The sequence below is a fragment of the Castor canadensis genome, chromosome X, assembly GCF_047511655.1.
Source record: "Castor canadensis chromosome X, mCasCan1.hap1v2, whole genome shotgun sequence".
Classification (NCBI taxonomy): domain Eukaryota; kingdom Metazoa; phylum Chordata; class Mammalia; order Rodentia; family Castoridae; genus Castor; species Castor canadensis.
Genome location: NC_133405.1, coordinates 30,264,444 through 30,284,073, shown reverse-complemented (window position 1 = coordinate 30,284,073; position 19,630 = coordinate 30,264,444). Strand labels below are relative to the sequence as shown.

Below are 19,630 nucleotides of genomic sequence, written 5' to 3'. Positions count from 1 at the left end.
GACACATAATTTTGTCGAATTGACATTTATAATAAGATATGCCCTTTGAGATAATAAATGACCAACCAAGGACCTTATTTTTCACTGAAAGTTATGTTTTTTCATGTAAGACAGAACAACTTGGTTCCCAAAGAGTTGATTATACATTTAACTCTTAAGGTCCTAGAACTGACAAATGACTTAATTGGGCAGCAGAGTAACAGACTATGTTTATGTGGACATTCCTGTTCTCATCTTAATGTTCAATTTATTCAACTGTTATCCTCATGAGAGGCTTTTAACAGTTATTAAAATGCATCATTTGTTTGTGTGAACAATATTATAAATCTGAACAAATTAAAATGTCATAAGGTCCAAATACTGTTCTTTAGATGCTAAGAACAGTTTTCAATGAATAGATGTTCTTATGTTTAAAAAAATCAGGGAAAAGCTGATTGGTTGACATTAACCTTTATGTACAATTCTTATCAAATCCTAGAACATCTCCTCCTTCATTTTATAGCATCATGTATCAAATAATGAGGTTATGTAAATGTTATTCACTAAATCAAGAGAAACTCATGAACCTGCATTGTTGAGGTATATATTTGAATCACATATGCATAAATCATTTACAAAAATGATTTTAAAAGAAGATGGTCTTACTCTTTAAGAACTTACATTAAAGTTAAAACAAGGTAGGTGAACAGATACAACAACATAGGAATGAACATGTGGATCATAATTTAAATAAAATTAGCAAAGCAGTTGTGGTGATTTGATATTAGAGAAGAACAATTCTTCTCATAACTTGCAGATGGAAAAAGTTCTCAACATCTAACCTTTTAGGGCTTTGTGCATCAGAAAAGAAGGCTGCTCCCTGTTAGCAATCTATACCACTAAATAGCCTGCTTCATTTTATTATCTCTCAAAATTAGTTATGGATTATAATATAGTGATTATGAATTCATTTATTTCATTTTAATTATTGTAGCTCAAAGGTAGAGACTCTAAAGTGAAGGATTATATGCAGGAAAAAACAGTATAAGTGTGATTTTGTGTAAGAAATTCTGTGTAAATATAAGTGAAATGTATCTGGCCAAAGTTAACATTGATTCTAATCCTTTGCTTGCAAATTGTCAACAGCAGAGCATGAAGGTACAGCTTTTGTAATGTCCATGTTTTAATGATTATTTAATCACCCATTTTTTGGAAGCATATTAAAAGGTCCAAGGACACCATACTGTCCAGTAACAGGACATTTTTCCTTGTACAAATTCAGAATAAAGTGCAGATAGCCATGAATCATATCACACTGTGCGATACTATAGTTATCACAGTCTCCCAATATCCACCAATTTAGTTTGAGTTAAATACTCTCTGTATAGGTTTCTACAAAAGCATCAACTGCTGAGCAGGGAAAACCAATGTCAAGTAGGCTGTGTTGAAGGATGGCACACTAATTGATGGTAGCTTAGTTCAAAAAGAGAAGGTTAAGCTACCTAGAAGGTAAAACATGAGGTATGGAATTGATGACAGACTGTGTGCAGTGACTGCCTGACTTAAACCAAGGTGTCGTATATCTAGACCTAGACACACACCTGTATACAAACAACATAATCATTAATAGCATTGTTCATATATATATATATATATATATATATATATATTCATATATATATATATTGGAGTAATAACTGCACTCTGGAAATATATAGGTATTTTTCTACTTAATATAGCTATCCATAGCACATTGAGTAATTATATACAAAACTGAAACATTGGAAGAAGAACATTAAAGGAGCCAATTATTGGGCCTTCATGTAATAATGGCTTGGATAAATGGTATGGTGTTGCCCATAACAATAAACAGAGTATTATTTTAAAGGGATTTGAAAATTCCATGGAAAGTATCTTAGCTCTATTGTCCAAAAAGAAGAAATAGAAATATGGATTAATGAGTATTAATTCTTCATTTCATCCTATAGCATGTTCAAAATCTTGAAAAGACATTTTTCAGGTGAATTACTCTTACTGTGTGTACCATGCTTTAAGTACTATATTGTTTGTGATCTTTCAAATATAATATTAGTTTTATAGTAACAAATCTTTGTAAAATTTAGAATATTAGTTCTTGGAGCAAAATGGACATGTGAAATCAATCTATATTCTCTGTAATCAAAAGCTACAGAGATATTAAAAGGGAATAGCATGCAAGCTTTGACCTTTTGAGCCTGGTCTACTTCACTTAACATGATGTTCGCCAGTTCTGTCCATTTACCTGCAAACAACATAATTTCATTCTTCTTTATGGCTGAATAATACTCCAAATTTTAAAAATTATCAGATGTGGGGGCATATAAGCTGTTTCCAAAGCATGAACATTGTAAATAGTGCTGCAATAAACATTGGTGTACAAGTGTCCCTACTGTATTCTGGAGCATATTCCCTCGGGTATATGCCCAGGAGTGGTAGCACTGAAAAATGTGGCAGTTCTAGTTTTAGTTTTTTGAGGAACCTCCATACTGTTTTCCAAAGACGTTGCACTAATTTATATGCCTACCAAAAATGTATGAGTTCATTTTTCCTGCATCCTTGTTGCCAACATTTGTTGTTGTGTGTGTTACTGATGGTAGCCATTCTGACTAGAGTTAGGTGAAATCTCAATGTTGTTTTGACTTGAATTTCTTTTATGGCCAAGTATGTTGAGCCTTTCTTCATATTTATTGGCCATTTGTACGTCTTCTTTTGCGACTTGTCCATTCAGTACATTTGCCCAGTTACTCAGTGGGTTGTTGATTCTCTGCAGGATTAGTTTTTTGAGCAGTCTGTAAATTCTGGTTGTTAATTCCTTGTCAGATTTATAGCTGGAAAAGATTTTCTTCCATTCCATGGACTGTCTCTTCAGTCTAGTGACTCTTTCCTTTGCTGTGCAGAAGCTGTGTAGTTTCATGCAGTCCCATTTGTTAATTCTTTTTCTTAATTGCTGAGCTATTAGAGTTGGATTTATAAAGTTATTACCATGCCTATATGATCCAGTGTATTCCCTATTTGTTTCTGGAGTAATTTTATGCCTTATAATTACTTTGATCTGCTTTGAATTGAGAATATGGCAAGGTGAGAGACTAAGATCTAATTTCAGTCTTCTGTAGATAAATATCAATTTGTTGAAAAGGCTCTTTCCTCCAACACACATTTTAGACCCCTTTGTTGAAAATCAAGTCACTGTAGATATGTATGGGTTTGTGTCTGGGTCTTCTATTGTATTCCATTGGTCTTCATGTCTGTTCTTGGGCCTGTACCATGCTGTTTTTATTACTATGGTTCTGTAGTTTGAAGTCAGGTATTGCAATACCTCCAAAGTTGCTCTTTTTTCTCAGGATTGTTTTGGCTATTCAAGGTCTTCTGTGGTTCCATAGAAACTTTAGGATTGACTTTTATATCTCAGTGAAGAATGTCATTGGGATTATGACACAGATTGCATTGAACATATAGAATGCTTTTGGGAGTGTAGCCATTTTCACAGGGCTGATTTTGTCGATCCATGAGAATCAGATGTCCTGTTAACTTGTAATGTGTTCATTGATTTCTTTCTTTAGTGATTCATAGTTTTCATTGTATAGGTCTTTCACCTCCTTTGTTAAATTCATTCCTAGGTATTTTAATTTTTGAAGCTATTGTGAATGGTATTGTTTTCCTAATTTTTTCTCAGACTATTCATTGTTTATGTATAGAAATGCTGCTTATTTTTGTGAATTGATTTTGTATCCTGACACTTTGCTTAACATGTTTATGAGACCTAAGAGTTTTTTGGTAGTGTTCTTAAGGTCTTTCAGGTATAAGTTCATATCATCTGCAAAAAAGGGATAATTTCACTTCTTTCTTCTTTATTTGAATTCCTTTTATTTCTTTCTCCTATCTTATTGCTCTGGCTAGGAATTCCAGTACTATGCTGAATAAGGGTGGGAAGAGCAGACACCCTTGCTTCATTCTTGATTTTATAGGAAGTAGTTTCAGTTTTTCCTCATTTTGTATGATGTTGGTTATAGGTTTGTCATATATAAACTTTATAATGTTGAAGAATGTTCCTTCTATTCCTAGTTTCTTCTAGTTAAACCTATAAGATAAATATACACATAAATACATACATGATCATATCTGTATCTATCTATCTATCTGTCTACTTATGTTGAGAGAGAAAGAGTGTGTGATTATACTAGTGGGGATGTCTGAGGGGATTACTGGGAGGTAGGAGGGGGAAAGAGAATGTTAGAGAGTGAAAAAATATTGAAACATTGCACCTGTGTATGAAGATAATATAATAATGTGCTGTAAGTTGTTGCTAATAGGGGAGCAAGGTGATAGAATAAATGTAACAGGGGGTTAATCTGATTAAAGTATGATTTATATATGTCTGAATTACCAAAGAAAAACCTCCTAAACTATCAATATACACTTAAAAAAATGAAGGCTAGGATGATAAAACAGGTCCTGTTCAGGGTGGGTAACAGTGAGAGGAGGGAGGGCATAAGGAAACTGAGGGAGGGCAAATACGGCAGATGTATTTTATATGCATGTATGAAAGTAGAACAATGAAACCTGTTGAAATTGTTCTAAGAAGGAGGCAAAGGATGAGAGAGAATGACAGAGGGGGTGAATTTAATAAGATATATTGTAAGCAAATATGTAAATGACACCATGTATCCTATCTGTACAACTATTGCATGCTAATAAAAATATTTTTTAAAGTAATAGCAAATATCTTTGATTTTCATCTATGTAGCCTTATGTAATTTTGCTTACAGGAACTGTTGAAGTAAAGCATGTATGCAACTCTTTTTTTGTGGTACTGGGAATTGAACTCAGGGCCTGACAATTTTTTTTTCTTATTTGTAGTACTGGGGATTAAACCCAAGGCCTGACACATGCTAGACAAGTGTGCTCTATTATGGAGCTACAACCTCAGCCCCAACTCTCAATTCTTCAGGGGCTGATTATCCACATTATCTATCAAGCATGTTTTTGTATCTACTGTATAACCCGAGAGAAGTCAGGAGAAATGAAAAGAAGAATGAAATTTGCACATAGTAAGCACTTGGAAATACTGTTTGGATGGACTAAAAAAGTAGCAACATCAAAATTTTATTTTGTTGATAGCAATTTTGATTGTCTATTTTGATATTTCAGTGCAAGGTTTGGAGGGATAAAGAACTGAAACTAGCCACATACTTAGGCCTTTGGAAATTAACTGTGAATAAGATACATTTATAAATAAAATCCTTCTGTCTTAGTGACACTGATAATAGATTGCTGGCTTTGACTGTAAGTCCATTAGGTAATTTACACTTGAGAAATATATTACTGTAAAAGTGTAAATAATTGTGTCTAGACACTTAAAGACTTCATATACTTCTATAGTCATTTACCTAGTAATAAACGTCTTCATAAGTAGAATTGAAATAGTATCATTAAAATCTTAGCCTTAATTAAAGGACTTATTTTGAATTGCATTTTGACTGTATATTTGTTTGCTGAACTTGTGTAATATAAAAAGAATAATTCTCTTTTTTAAAGGATTCCTTTAAATTTTCATGTAAAAACTTCCACCTTCCCTAAACACCTTTAAAATTTTACTTTTCTCATGTGATCTACTGACCATTTAGTAGCATTCACAAACATTGGTTTCCAAATGTAAGGTTTTATGACTTGATACATGATTTCACATTGTATAATAAAAATTGTAGAATTTCCATATGCTGATTAGTAATGGAACATGAAGTAGCCAATCTCTTTGATTTCCTTGTTTAAAAACTAGAATTGATACAAAATTCAAATTTATCATCACATTATTACATATTCATGCATTTACTTAGAGTCATGGGTCAATAACACAGGAATAAGATATTTTCTTAAAAGAAAATAATGTTGATATCTGAAAAAAGTCAAAGATTAATGAATAAATATGAATATAAGCAATGAAAAATCCAAAAATGAAATTAGGGAAATGATTTCTGGGTTGGAATGTAGCTTAGTGGTAAAACACTTGCCTAGCATGTTTGAACCCTGGGTTCAATTCCTGACATTGCAAAAAATGTTTTCTACTTACAGTAGAAAATATTAAAAATATTTAAGAATAATTTAACTAAAGAAGTTGTAAGATTAGTACTCTGAAAACTACAAAACATCATTGAAAGTAATCAGAGATTTCTTAAATAAATTGAAATACATTCCATGTTCATGCAACAAAAGACTACTGTTAGGATGGAAGTGCTGCCAAGTTAATCTACAGATTCAATGTGATCCCTATGAAGAGTTCAGCTTTCATTTTACAGAAATAGTCAAGCTGATCCTGAAATTAATATGGAAATGCAAGAAATTCATAATAGTTAAAACAATTTTTAAAAAAGGGAACAAATGTGTAGGCCTCACACTACCTGAATGTAAAACTTATTTGAAAGCTACATTAACCAAGACATTGGCATTAGGGCATATAGATTAATGTAATAAAATTGAAAATCCAGAAATGAAATCTCACATTTATAGTCAACTTATTTCCAACAATGTTGCCAAGACAATTTAATGGGTGGAAGAATAGCCTTTTCAACAAATGATACTGGGTGAACAGGATATCCACATACAAAAGAATGAAGTTGAATTCCTCCTTCAACAACATATATAAGGAATGAATTGGTCAAATCAAATGCTTAATGTATGGGCTAACAATATACAATTCTCATTTTTGTGACCTTAGATTTGCAAAACAAAAAGGTATAAAATTTGGAATTCATCAAAATTTAAAACTTTTTTGCTTTGAAGACATTATTAAGAAAGTGGAAACACAACTTACAGAATTGGCAAATCATATACTGGGTAAAAGACTTTTATGTAAAATACATTAAAAGGTTCAATAATTAAAAAGACAAATAATTGAAAAAAGGAGCGAAGGATCTGAATAGACATTTCTCCAGGTAGATAAATGGATGGACAATAGCATAGAAAAAAGAAGTTCAACATCATTATCCATTAAGGACATGCAAATCAAAACCATGTTCAGATACCACTTCTTACCCAGTATGGTGGCTAAAATGAAAACGATGGTGAATAAAATATATTGGCAAGGATAAGGAGAAATTTGTGGTCACATTCACTGCTGATGAAAATGTACAATGGTATGCTTGCTTTGGAAAACTGTTCAGTCATTCCTCAAAAAGTTACACAAAAATGTGTGTGATCCAGCAATTTCACTGCTTAGTGTATAAATGAAAGAAATGAGAAGATATGTTATAACAAAAACTTGTATATGAATGTTCATGGCAGCTTTACTTATAATAGCCACAAGTGAAAAAGTATAGAAGATACATCTACGGATGAATGGATAAACAAAATGTGATATGTCCATTCAGTGGAATATTACTCATCCATAAAATAGAGTATAAAGTATTGATATATGCTACTAAGGCATTAACTATGAAAACACTTAAATGAAATAAGTCAGACCCAAAAGATTGCATAGTTTATGATTCAATTTATGTGAAATGTAGGAATATGCAAATCTATGGAGATGAAAAGTAGACTAGTGATTTGGGGGGTTGGGAGAAAGTGGCGATACGTGGTGATAAAGTGTTTAGGACTAAATAGTAGTTACGGCTACATGGCTCTGTGAACATACTAAAAGTCACTAAATTATGCATTTTAAGTGAATGAATGTATGGTATATGAATTATATCTCAACAAAGGTGTTATAAAAATATGGTTAGAAGGTATAAATTGACACAACATACTCATACATATACACACAAAATATAATGTTCTGGCCCAAGAGTTTTGATGTGTTTCTAAGTGGTTGTGGTATGTCACCTGCTACCTAGAAGCTGAACTGTCCCCAATCAGCACTTTTAGTATGTGTGAATTGGGAGTACATAGCACAGGGATGCCCATTTTCTATATTTTATACAATGATAGATGTTGTTATGCATAGCTATTAAGATTTCATCATTCTGGATTTAGAGATGATTGAAGAAGGGATATTTATAGCTCAATTTATCCAGCTCCTTCTTTACTTTGGAATATAAGTCTCTGGAAAACAAGATACTTTGTGTAAATTCTTGACATTTAATTATTGGGCATTTAATAAAAACAATTATATGATAATCTACCTATAACATAGTCAAGAGTAATGAGGGAGTTGTAGAACTTCTTATATCTGGCCTCTAGACTGAGAATCAGTGGGCATAGGTACCAGTTCTCACAGATTGCCATATTGCTTTTGATGTCTTCCTTTTAAGAACCCAGAAAATATTCAATAATATGAAATTAAAACTGGCAGACAAAACTCATTGCAGAGAGTAATAATAACAAGGCTAATCAAAATAGACAATACTTATTGAACACTTATTATGTTCTATTTTTGAGCTCCTACTTCTTATTTTTGAAATACACTATGCTTCTTTCAGTCAATATGTAATGCAATTTGATGTCCCAGTTTATCTCTGAGGCTCTTCCAGTTCCTCTAGGATTTTTATCCCTTACCAGTGTCCTTTCAATAATCTTTCCCTCTCTATTGACTTCTTATTCTTTATCTTCATATAAGCACAAATCTCTCTTCTTTTGAAAAAAGAATAAAATAACTGACTAGCCCTTTGTCTAGTTATCATACTGTTATCTCCTTCCTTTCTTTGCCAAACTGTCTCTATCTGCTATCTCTATTGCCTCTTTATGTACTTATCACTTAGGCTATTACCATCTGCATTTTCCTTACCAGTCTATTATTCCATTCTCTAAAATAAGGGTCACCAGGATTGCATTTTCTTGTTTCTTGAGGCTTTGCTCAAACAACTACAAAACAGTCATCTTATTATCTTCTTTCTTTTAAGCCTTTAGATACCTAATCATCTTTTTCTATTTATGCTCAACACTTGGTTGCACACTACTTTACATTCTGTGTATATGTATGCATGCTTCTTTCAGCTCTCAAGGGCAAAAGATATGTCTTCTGTTTCATTTATTAACTATCCACACTATTTAGTGCAGTTAAAACACCAACTGGGTTGATATAACATTAAAGATCATGAGTTTCTGTGCTTCCCAATACCAAGATTTTTATTTTACTTCCCTTGTGGTTATTTTAATGGAAGATTTAAGTGATCAGGCATCATTATTCTGTCAATCCATCATTTTCACTCTTTATCTTTCCTCTCCAAGAACCAAGAAGCAAAAATGGTACCTGTGTGTAGTTTTGATCAAGACCCTATGGGATATACAATGGAAATAGGAAAATACAAGTCAGATGACTAAGGAAAAATAAGAGGTAAAAGAAGAGTACAGAAGTAAAACCAAAGACTCTTAATGTAACAAACAGACAAAGGAAGGATATGTGATTCTTATCTATGGAATTACAAAAGTTATGCACAGGGAAATGCAAACTTGAACATTGAATTCTGAAACTCTAGGACTTCATTTTCAAAAGTAAATTTCACATAAATAGTATTAGCTTTGAGTTCGTGAAAAATGCTGGTAAATGTTGAACTTCCTCCAAAAATAATATGGATTGAAAGATATAAATGATCTATTCAGATATATAGTGGCTGATAAGTTCCTATAATTAGCTGATTCTTCCACAAACCTAAGATGTTATAAAGATGTTATGGGAGGGTCTCCTAGCTTTGAAAGGACTAGTCCAGAATAAATATGCTATTCTGTAGAACACTGCTTAGTACACCTGTCACATGTAGACTATTGGGCACAAAAGGCCAAAAGATAAACCTATTTCTTATGGCATCACGGGAGAGGTGTGTATTAGTTAAAAATAAGTAAAGTAGAGATCAAAAGGAAATAAGAATGAAACATTAAACATATATGACCAGGAACATTTTGCATGAATTTTTTATACAGTAAATAAGTTTGCCTTTTAGCATAGGGAACCTGTTCCATAAATCTGTTTTAGAAGTCAGATCTCAGCTATGCTTTAGAAAAGCTTTTGTTAAAACTGAAGTATATTGATAAAGTGATTTAATATAGTTGAAAACAAGCTGCAGCACTCTAGCTGGGCTCTCTGAAACCTTGTGCTAGAGAAGCATCTATATAGCATTATAGGAAGCATTTACTGTAATTTGCCATCAATCTTTAAAAATAATAATATTAAGCTCCCAACAATGTTTTCTTTGTTAGTGCATTACTACTATTTTATTCATGTGGTTTGTTGTGCTTATGTGAATTATTCCCAATTCTATCACAATGTTCTGGACACTGATATCCTTTAACTAAAGGATACTGCAACTCTGAGTTGACTCAAAGGGCAGCCAAAGTGCATTTTAATATGCACATATTCTATGGACCAATGCTGAAGAACCACAGCATTATACTGCAGCTGTGTTCCATGTGAATGCACAATGATTACCCGGGTGCATTTGGTACTGTTCTTTCGCTTGGTACCACAAAATGAATCTTATCTACTGATTGGGTCTGTGAAATTAATATTTGTGAAAAACTGAACAAATTTAAAATTTAACCTGTCATTCAAGGTCTACAGTTGCCATTGTCTAAGTTGCTCCCAGTGTATCTATGACTCGGATAAAACAAAACAAAGCAAAAAAGAACAAAAAAAGAAAGCAACACATACACACACACACACACACACACACAGATACAAATTCACACCCCTTCCACTGTGTCCACAATGACTAGCAGTGATAAAGGTATATTTTCACTATTATTTGATTTTCAAATTCTCAAGTGCACAGGTGCTTTGGAGAGGAGGGAGAATTCTCAGTGAATGGAGATCGCTGGTATATTTTTTAAGATTTGCAATGTACTCTTAGAAGAGGGATACACATTTGAACTGCATGCATTGGTGTCTTTAATCAAGATATCTGTTGCTTAAACAATTGTCCTTGAGAAAAGAATTTTATTAAAAACAAAGGAATGAAAAGACCTAAACAAGGGTGTTGAAGTAAGAGTAAGGAAAAACTGGATCTCAATCCAGCTCTGTCTGTAGTTATGTCTATTATGCATGACAAGTTACTAACCTTCTCCTGTTTTCATTTTCAACTATAAAGCAGGGGGAACGATAGCTGCCACATCTTAAAACTGTTATATGGATAAAAGACATTAAAGCATTTTGAAATTGTAAATGCTCTCTAAGTGCAGGCTCTTATTGTTATATACACATCAAAGATCCAAACTTATGAGTCAGAAGACTGGGAATTAATTCTTTGAATTACAACAGAATTGTCAGCAAGTATTTCACTGGCAAATACAAATTATAAACTTTACATACTTTTCAACCACTTTCTCGTAATATAACCCCTTTGAAAAGATAGGTGCATATTTTACTTGGGTTGGCTAATTGTTCATTCTTAACTGCAGAATTCAAACTCAGTGACTCATAAAAGATGCAGCTGGAAGGAACCTCATATAAATAAGCTAAACCTAGTGAGCATCACCTCACATTTGTCAAAGAGAATGAATGCCATAGAATGGAAAGAGGAAAAGAGTATGAGATCTGGCAAGAATGTATTTCCCCTTCCCTTATCTTATCTGGAGAAATCTGGGTTTTAACTGATTTATGTTTGAATCTATAATTTCTGGGTAAAATTTAATTTGCAAAAAAGGTTTCCCTGCACTCTATATCCCCTCCTCAGTCCTAAAAAGGGCTGAAAGCCAACTCTCTTTTTTTAAATGGGAAAGTAGAACCCAAAGAGGTGAATCTATCAGGTCTTGGCTAAGGCATCTTCATGACAAGCTATAAATTGTGTCATATCAATCGAGTATTGTTTACATGGTCATATAGTCACAAGAAATTGACTAGAAAGTGTCATTTTTTTCTTCAACTTTGTGGAGATAGATCTTGTAGGATGAATTTCAAACAAATGCCACTTTTCCTCAAGGTCAGCCTTTTGCAAAACTGTAAAGGAGATAAAAGTTGCCTTTAGTATCCTTCAGTTCTCTCTCCCTATCACCCTTCTTTGTTCTTGGTGTTCTGTTTTGGCATCCAACCTGTAGGAATTCAGTCTTCCACTATGTGATAAATTTTATCCTCCTCATTCAGTTGGATAATGAAAATATTGGACTTTACCTGAGCCCTACGCTTTTGGAGAAAAGTATTAAGAAATTCCCTCACCCTTGTGTGTTCTTGGAAACAGCTTACTGAAAACACACACACACACACATACACACACACACACACACACACACAGCCCAAAACACACAACACTGCCAACACAAACAACTTCCTTATATGACTTATGAGATAAAGCTCTCTGTCCATTCTTTCCCACGGCTCTCATAAGACTCATCTGGACTTTTCTCCTATTGCCTGAACCTATTGAAAGACCAGATATAGACCCTCCAAATTCCTGTTCATTGTCTCATAAATAATTAGCTGAAATGAAAACTGTTTCCTCTGAAACAAGCTGAGATTAAAACTATTTGTTCCCTTAAGACAAGCCAGATGTGGAGTTCTACAATTTCTGACAGCTAACTGACTGAGACTTCTCATGATTGCAAAACTGTTTCTTCTATAAATCATTGCACACATAACTTCTGCCTTTCTCCCTGTAAAAGGCTAAAGCAAAACCTCCTTATTTCAGTAGCCTGAATAAAATCAATTTCCTTACTTGTTCAGTTTTTGTCTTTGACACTATCTTATTGAGAACCTCTTCAGCAATTTATATATTTAATTTGTGTTACATTATTACAATAATAGTTGAAAAACATAAAAAGTGGAACCAAGTATCCTTGGTTCTGGTCCCAGTTCTCTCTGTGTGATCTTGATCTTTCTAGGCCTCATTTTCTTTACTTTAAAATAAGGATGTCAAGATTTTAACATTATACATTCAAACTAACCTTTTCTCTAGTTCCCAGTCCCCTCTCCTATTGGCCTCTGTCGCTTTAAAGTTTCTGCATTAGTTCCTTTGCATTGAAGACATCAAATGCTATCTTTTTTTTTTTTGGATTACTACCTATCCTCATATATTCTACTTATTCATGATTTGATGACAAGGATAGTTAAAAAATAATAGATGATAAATTGGTAAGTAAACTAAGTTCAAATTTTAAAGAGAAAACATCATTTTCCAGGAAGGTCAGCATACCTAGAAAAGTTGATACTTGCTTGAAATTAGAATCTGCCTAATTGAATGTCAATGAAGTTAAAAACTCAAGATAATTTTCCAATCTCTTGGCCCAATAATAAGTACTGCTAGATTAAACAATGTGCCATGGACCCTAGTAGATATATTTTATATCCAACGTTTCATTTACTCCTCACTATAACCATATAAGACAGGTACTATTATTATCATCTTATATTACAGATGAGGACACTGGTTCAGAGAGATTGTTTCAATTACTTGGGATTGGAGAGCCAATAAATACCACAGTCAATATTCAAAACCACATCTATCTGACTCCAGAGTCCACGCTCTTAACCAGAGTGCTACAATGCTTAATCATCCAGAAGATTAAAGAAAACAATGCAAAAACAAGTTCTAGTTGTCAGTCTCATATTTTAGGCCATAAAGCATCAAGGCAAGCTTATAGAACTGCATATATAGGGTGTTTGTTGTCTGGAAAATCATAAAAGGATTTAGCTAACTTTGAAAATGTCCTTATACTATATTACATCTTCTGTAATGTATGGTTTAGTATACACATGACATTATAAAAAGAGGCTATGTATTTACTTGGTGAGTAATATGTGGTAAAGATCTAATACAGCAGAGCCATGATGTGCAGTTATAGTTAAGGTTTTGTTCAGGTTCCCATAAAAACTCAGTAGAAGTTAACAACTTGGTATATATGGCATCAACCCATAATAATTTTTCTTAGTAAAGTATTAAACTGAAATAAGTTTGACTTGTTTGTTGCTATAATTGCTCAGAAACAAAAAACACTTTTCATTTATAAAACATTTCACAACACATTAAAAACATAGGTGAATAGAATCACTCTAAAATCTATCATGAATAGACTGTAGAGCTTTGCTTTCATTGTGTGCACAGTCTTCTGTGGCCTTTATATACATTTCCTGTGTTGATTTCAGGATAAATTGAGCCCCGAACAATGTGGAAGTTAGGAGCCCTAACCCCAACATGATTGAAAATCCGTGTATTACTTATGATTCCCCCCAGAGTTAATTGCTAAGAGCCTGCTGTTGACTGGAAGCTTTACTAATGACATAAATAGTTGATCAGAACATATTTTCTATGTTATACATGTTAAATGTGGTGAAAAATATACTTGTTACTATGATATGCAATTTATTGGAGAGACAAACTGTTCACATGATGATTAGAGTTATGGTGCATTTTAAGTGGATGCTTGAGCTGACCACAGTAGCTTACAGGAGGTGGCTGTGAAGGTATTACACTAGTATAGTATGCACTACAGTGACTTTTATGTAGTCATGATTTAGTATTGCATCTTTAAATTTGTCTACATTTTTCTTGACTCTGAATGGGATCATGTCTGGTCTGTGTTTGTATGCATAAGTTTTAATGAACTTAACTTTTTAAATAGTCTTGTATTTATTTTATGACAACAAATAACAAAATAAAGATATTATCTACACATATTTTACACACTCATGACACACTCAAATTCTTATTTTTTGAAATTTCTATACTACATGTTTTATATGTGAGTTTTTTGCAATTGTCAGAAATCTCAAAAAATCTGCATTATATGTGGATTCACACAGTTCAAATCTATATATGTTGTTTAAAGGTCAATGCAGTGTAAAAGTTGAGATAATAGGTTCTGGAATAAGTCCACTAGTTTGTAGCTCTGTGACCTTGGAAAAATCACTTAACCTCTCTGTGCCTCTATTTCTTATTTGGAAAACAAGGACCAAAAAGTTACCCTCATGATATAATCCATGTAAAGTGTCTGGAACAATTCTTGGCATATAATTGGCATTTAATAAGTTTTAACCCTTATTATCAGCCTATTTTGCAGAAAGGAAACATAAGTGATTTGAATACAAATAAAAAAATTAAATACACTTTGATGATAACTATGCGATGACCTTTTTATCTTCAATTATCATTTTCTTTAAACAGATATTTCTGATTTTTAATGTGAATTATAAGAAACTCCTAAGCAGAAAATGCCAAATGTTGGCTATTATTCCTTCAGATATAAAGGAATCAATAAGCAAGAAGAGAAGGGAGAAAAAGTAAGTAAGGGAGGTTAGGAAAAATCTGAACATATTCAGACCATTCCTCTTCCACCTCTGACCCCTTATCTTGTCCTCAGCACCTCTCAGCAGTAATAATGAAACTTCTGGGAAAGGTGAGTTCAGGCTAGACACAAGTATTTTCGTAAGAAATGTAACACAAACTGCATTTTGAATTGAAAATTAAAACAAAATCAGTATCTTTTCCTGAACTCTAACTGCTGATTTTTACTGGAACACAGACCAAAGTAAAACAGACACACATACATACACACACACAACCCCTAACGGTGAAGGAGGACTTTAACTGCTTTTCCTGAAAAGAACCGACACCTTACTTAAGCCATTAACTACAAACAGGAGAAAAGCTTGGCATCTCTGTCTCCATTTTTGTACCTGTTGTCCTTTGCTCTGAGCCATTCTCTCCTGCAGCCACCTTGGAATCAAAGGACAGGGATAACAACTTTATGACAAAGGACTGGAAACCATCCTTAAGGGACAGTGGAGCCTTGCAGGACAGATCACCCCTTCAAATGAGGACAATTACCTATAAAGATGAGGCTGCACCCTGGAGTGGGAGTAAATCATCTCTTGGGAACCAGATTGCTCCTCTCAAGTGATGACTGTGATAACATCTTCAGAACCCATCTCCGGAACCCTTCAACTGAGATATTGGTCAAGCAGGCCACACCTGTGACTGGGTCTTTTTAACTGCATACCTTTTGCCCCCTGCCTTAATTCTTTGTCTATTTAAAGCTAAAGCTCATGTCTGTTCCCTGGAAGATGGCTAAGGGTGGACTGAGTGCTTACTTTATCTCTTCCCATGGGATATTCCAGGCCATGCAATTAAATCTCCTTTATCTACCCTTTGCATGTCTGTTTATTTGGGATATAGGGGTAAATAGCCAGACCTGAAATGTGAAAGCCCGGGAGTTGGGGCCTGGGGTCCAAAACTCTGGTTTCAAAAAGAAGCCCTCAAACAACTATAAAAGAAACTATCTTATTTCCAAGTAAAAATCAAAATAAAATTGTCTTATTACCCCTATAAAACTGTAAGCTTCTTGAGAGTAGGATTTGGATCATTTGTTTATGCATTTGTTTCTACTGATCTCCTAAAAATAACTAGGATAGTGTCAACTACACTTGTTGTTCTCATTTTCTACTTTTTAAATTGACTTCTCAAAATTTTACGAAGCTTCAGTTCCTTACACTAAATTGTATTTCAAAAGAAGCTGTAATATAGGTATCTAGTTATTTTCAGTGCTTGCATATTAATACTAAGATCATTCTATGTGAATAAGAACTTGCTAGTGCTCATATTGTGACTTTTATTGTAAATAAGTCTGGTAGTTCAAACTCATGTTGATTAAATTTTCCAATTCAGGACGCAAAGTGATTTTTCTGCAAACTAGGAAAAATTCATGTTTCCCAACTAGAAAAAATCATGTTCTTCCTCTTTGACATATATATTCACTCTTACATTAAGCAGAAAAAAAATGTCTTTTTATTTTATAAACAGAAGAAATTTCTGTATACCCTTTGTAAAATGTTATATATAAATGCTGGGCTTGGACATACAGAGTTAATCAAAATCCCATATTGCTTCAGGGTAGTTATGTGGGAAATGCAATTTCTGTTGTATTGAAAGCTCCATTTTGTAAATATTTATTTTCAAAATTCCCACCATATTTGAAAAGTTTAATTGGTTTATACTGAAGGCATTAGAGAAAAAGAACATTTTCTTTCTATTCACATATAATACTTCCTTCAAGTGATCATGAAAATTTAATGTGAAGTGAAACCATTCCTGCTATGGTCCTAATAGCCAAATGAGAAGAAAAGGAATCAATAATCAGTCAATCAGTTTGATCACTGTACCTTTTTTCTCTGATTTGTCAGAAACTTTTCCTCCAATTGGAGAGTAAGTAGTGTCCATGGATTCGGTCCCTGTGTTCCCATTGCTAATTCCATTCGCATAGATCTGTCCAACTGGTTGCAACTGCCAAGTCAGGCCGAACAAATGTACTGCTGCAAGAAAACAAGCCAAATATTAACTTATTCTGACTCATTGAGGAAGGTTCCAAATCAGTTAGCCTTTTGTACCTAAAAATGTCAAGACCAGTTCTCTTTTAGGCCAAGTGACAAGAAGTTCATATCGACATTATATATGTAGCTACTTTTTCAAGTAGCAAGTGTTCACTTCGAGGCTAAAGCTATCCCTGTGACAGTGTTAGAAATTGGAGGGTTTGCTAACCAGTCATAGTAGGATTGAACTCAGCTCTTGAGTGCTGTAACCTCTCTCTTTTCGATTTCTCTTAGTCATGTAACTCTAGTCTGCATATTGAAACTACTGCAGAGTAATGTGGATAAACTATCATGAGAACACCGGAGAATTCCTGTATGGATTTGATTCAATTTGCTTCAGCAAATATTTCCAGAATGCCTAGTACGCATAAGATCCTTGATAGCTGCTGCAGGTGTTAAACTATAGATGCCTATTATGGTGGGATTTGGTGGTGTTACAAATACAAAATAACCATAATATTATGCAGAAGACTTAACATAAGATAGGTTAAATTTCTATCAGAAGATAAAAATGTACTTGATATTGGTCAGTATACAGGAAAATGGGCATGCTTGCTTTCTCTGAGAATACAAATACAAGTGATCATTTTGGAAGATGATACAGCACTGGTTTTCAAATATAAAACCTTAAAATTTGACTTATACTTTGAGTGTATAATTCAATTTTAATGAATTTTAAGTGTTTCAAACTATAAGATTGTTCATTGTAACATTTGAGGATAATATGAAAAAGTTGTGATCAATCTAAATATTCATCAAGAGAGATTTTATTAAATCACTGATGGTATATTAAATAATATATGATTATTAAAAATCATTTGGAAGTTGGGCTCTGGTGGCTCACGCCTGTAATCCGAGCTACTCAGGAGGCAGAGAGCAAGAGGGTCATGGTTCAAAGCTAGCTTGAGGCAAATAGTTCATGAGACTCTCTCTTGAAAAAACCCATTACAAAACAGGGCTTGTGGAGTGGCTCAAGTGGTAGAACACCTGACTAGCAAGCCTAGCAAGCGTGAGGCCCTAAGTTCAAGCCCCAGTACTACAAAATAAATAAATAAATAAATAAATAATAAAAACAACAACAAAAAACACGTTGCAGAAGACCACGCAATAACATGGAAATATTTACATAATGCATTAAATGAAAAATATCAGGCCCCTAAAAACTATGAATATTATGATCTGAATTGTATGTATGTGTGTGCATGTGTTCATGTGTAGAAAGAGATTGTGTAGGGAGGACATAGAAAAAAAGGTTAAGTTTTGCCTTGGGTAATCAGTGATGATTTTATGAAGGAAACAAGATTAGATAGGAGCTTTTAAGAATGTACATGGCTTTGATGGGTTACAATAATAGGTGGAGAGAGATGTGGGTTTAACAAAATATGACTTTGAAAAACACAGAATGCATTTTAGGCAATGGAAGTTTTACAGTTTGTGGAGCTTAGCAATGTTTAGGTTGTGGAGGTTAAAGCCAGAAGGGTAGATTAGGGCAATTTTGTGGAGGACATTGAGTGCCACACTAAGATATTTAGATTTATTTAGCAACAGAGAGCAGATGAAAGATATGATCAGTTTTTTTTTTTTTTGCAGTACTGGGGTTTGAACTCAGGGTCTACACCTTGAGCCACTCCGCCACCTCCCCTCCTTTTTTATGAAGGGTTTTATAGAGGTAGGGTCTTGTGAACAATTTGCCCAGGCTGGCATAGAACCATGATCCTCCTGATCTCTGTCTCCTGAGTAGCTAGGATTCCAGGCATGAGCCACTGGTGCCTGGCTCGATCAATTTTCTTTAGGAAGATTAATTGGATAGCTATGGGGAACATCAGGTTTTAGGCAAGTAAATGATATCATCAGAATACCTTGGTAGAAAGGTAGATTGGTTATAGTTTGGATAAGAACAGATTGGAGGTCTGAAGGTATGTCAAGGAAACCAATTGGTGTGGGATCACAAGACTGCCTCAAATATTTGCAGGGAGATGGCAAAGGAGAGTCCTTAAGGAGAAAGTGCATTGATGGCAATTGTTGATTTGATAGCAACTCTGTGTGTGTTCATGATATGTGTGTAATTATCTGCATGTATGTAGGTTTATTAGAGGAGGGTATAGGAAAATGTGAGGGAAAAGGGGTATTTCATAATGATTAAGATTTTGAGCCTAAGTAACTGAAAGAATGCTGTATCCATTGATAGATTTAGGGAACTATTCACATAACTAGTAAATAGTTGGTTGGATATGTGTTTATTGAATGATGACTAGTTGAACATATGATTTGAGGGGAGATTAGGGACTGATGGGCCATCTAGATAGTAAAGTTAATTACAGGAGGTTTGAAGTTCTGGAGAAATATTAAGCCTTGAACAAGGAGGCAAGGTCATGTATGCACAGAGGCAAT

General features: G+C 33.8%; 1 protein-coding gene across 11 annotated transcripts in view; it reads right to left on the bottom strand.

Moving 5' to 3' along the window:
• The window catches only part of LOC109686404 (teneurin-1), an 835,907-nt gene that overhangs the window by 291,652 nt on the left and 524,625 nt on the right, over nucleotides 1–19,630 (bottom strand). For 10 of the 11 annotated variants that reach the window (XM_074064014.1, XM_074064010.1, XM_074064012.1 and 7 more), the window contains one exon: nucleotides 17,033–17,182. In XM_074064014.1, coding sequence (XP_073920115.1) covers nucleotides 17,033–17,182 — 150 coding nt within the window. The remainder of the gene's footprint in view (nucleotides 1–17,032; nucleotides 17,183–19,630) is intronic. The other variant, XM_074064017.1, reaches the window with a different exon arrangement.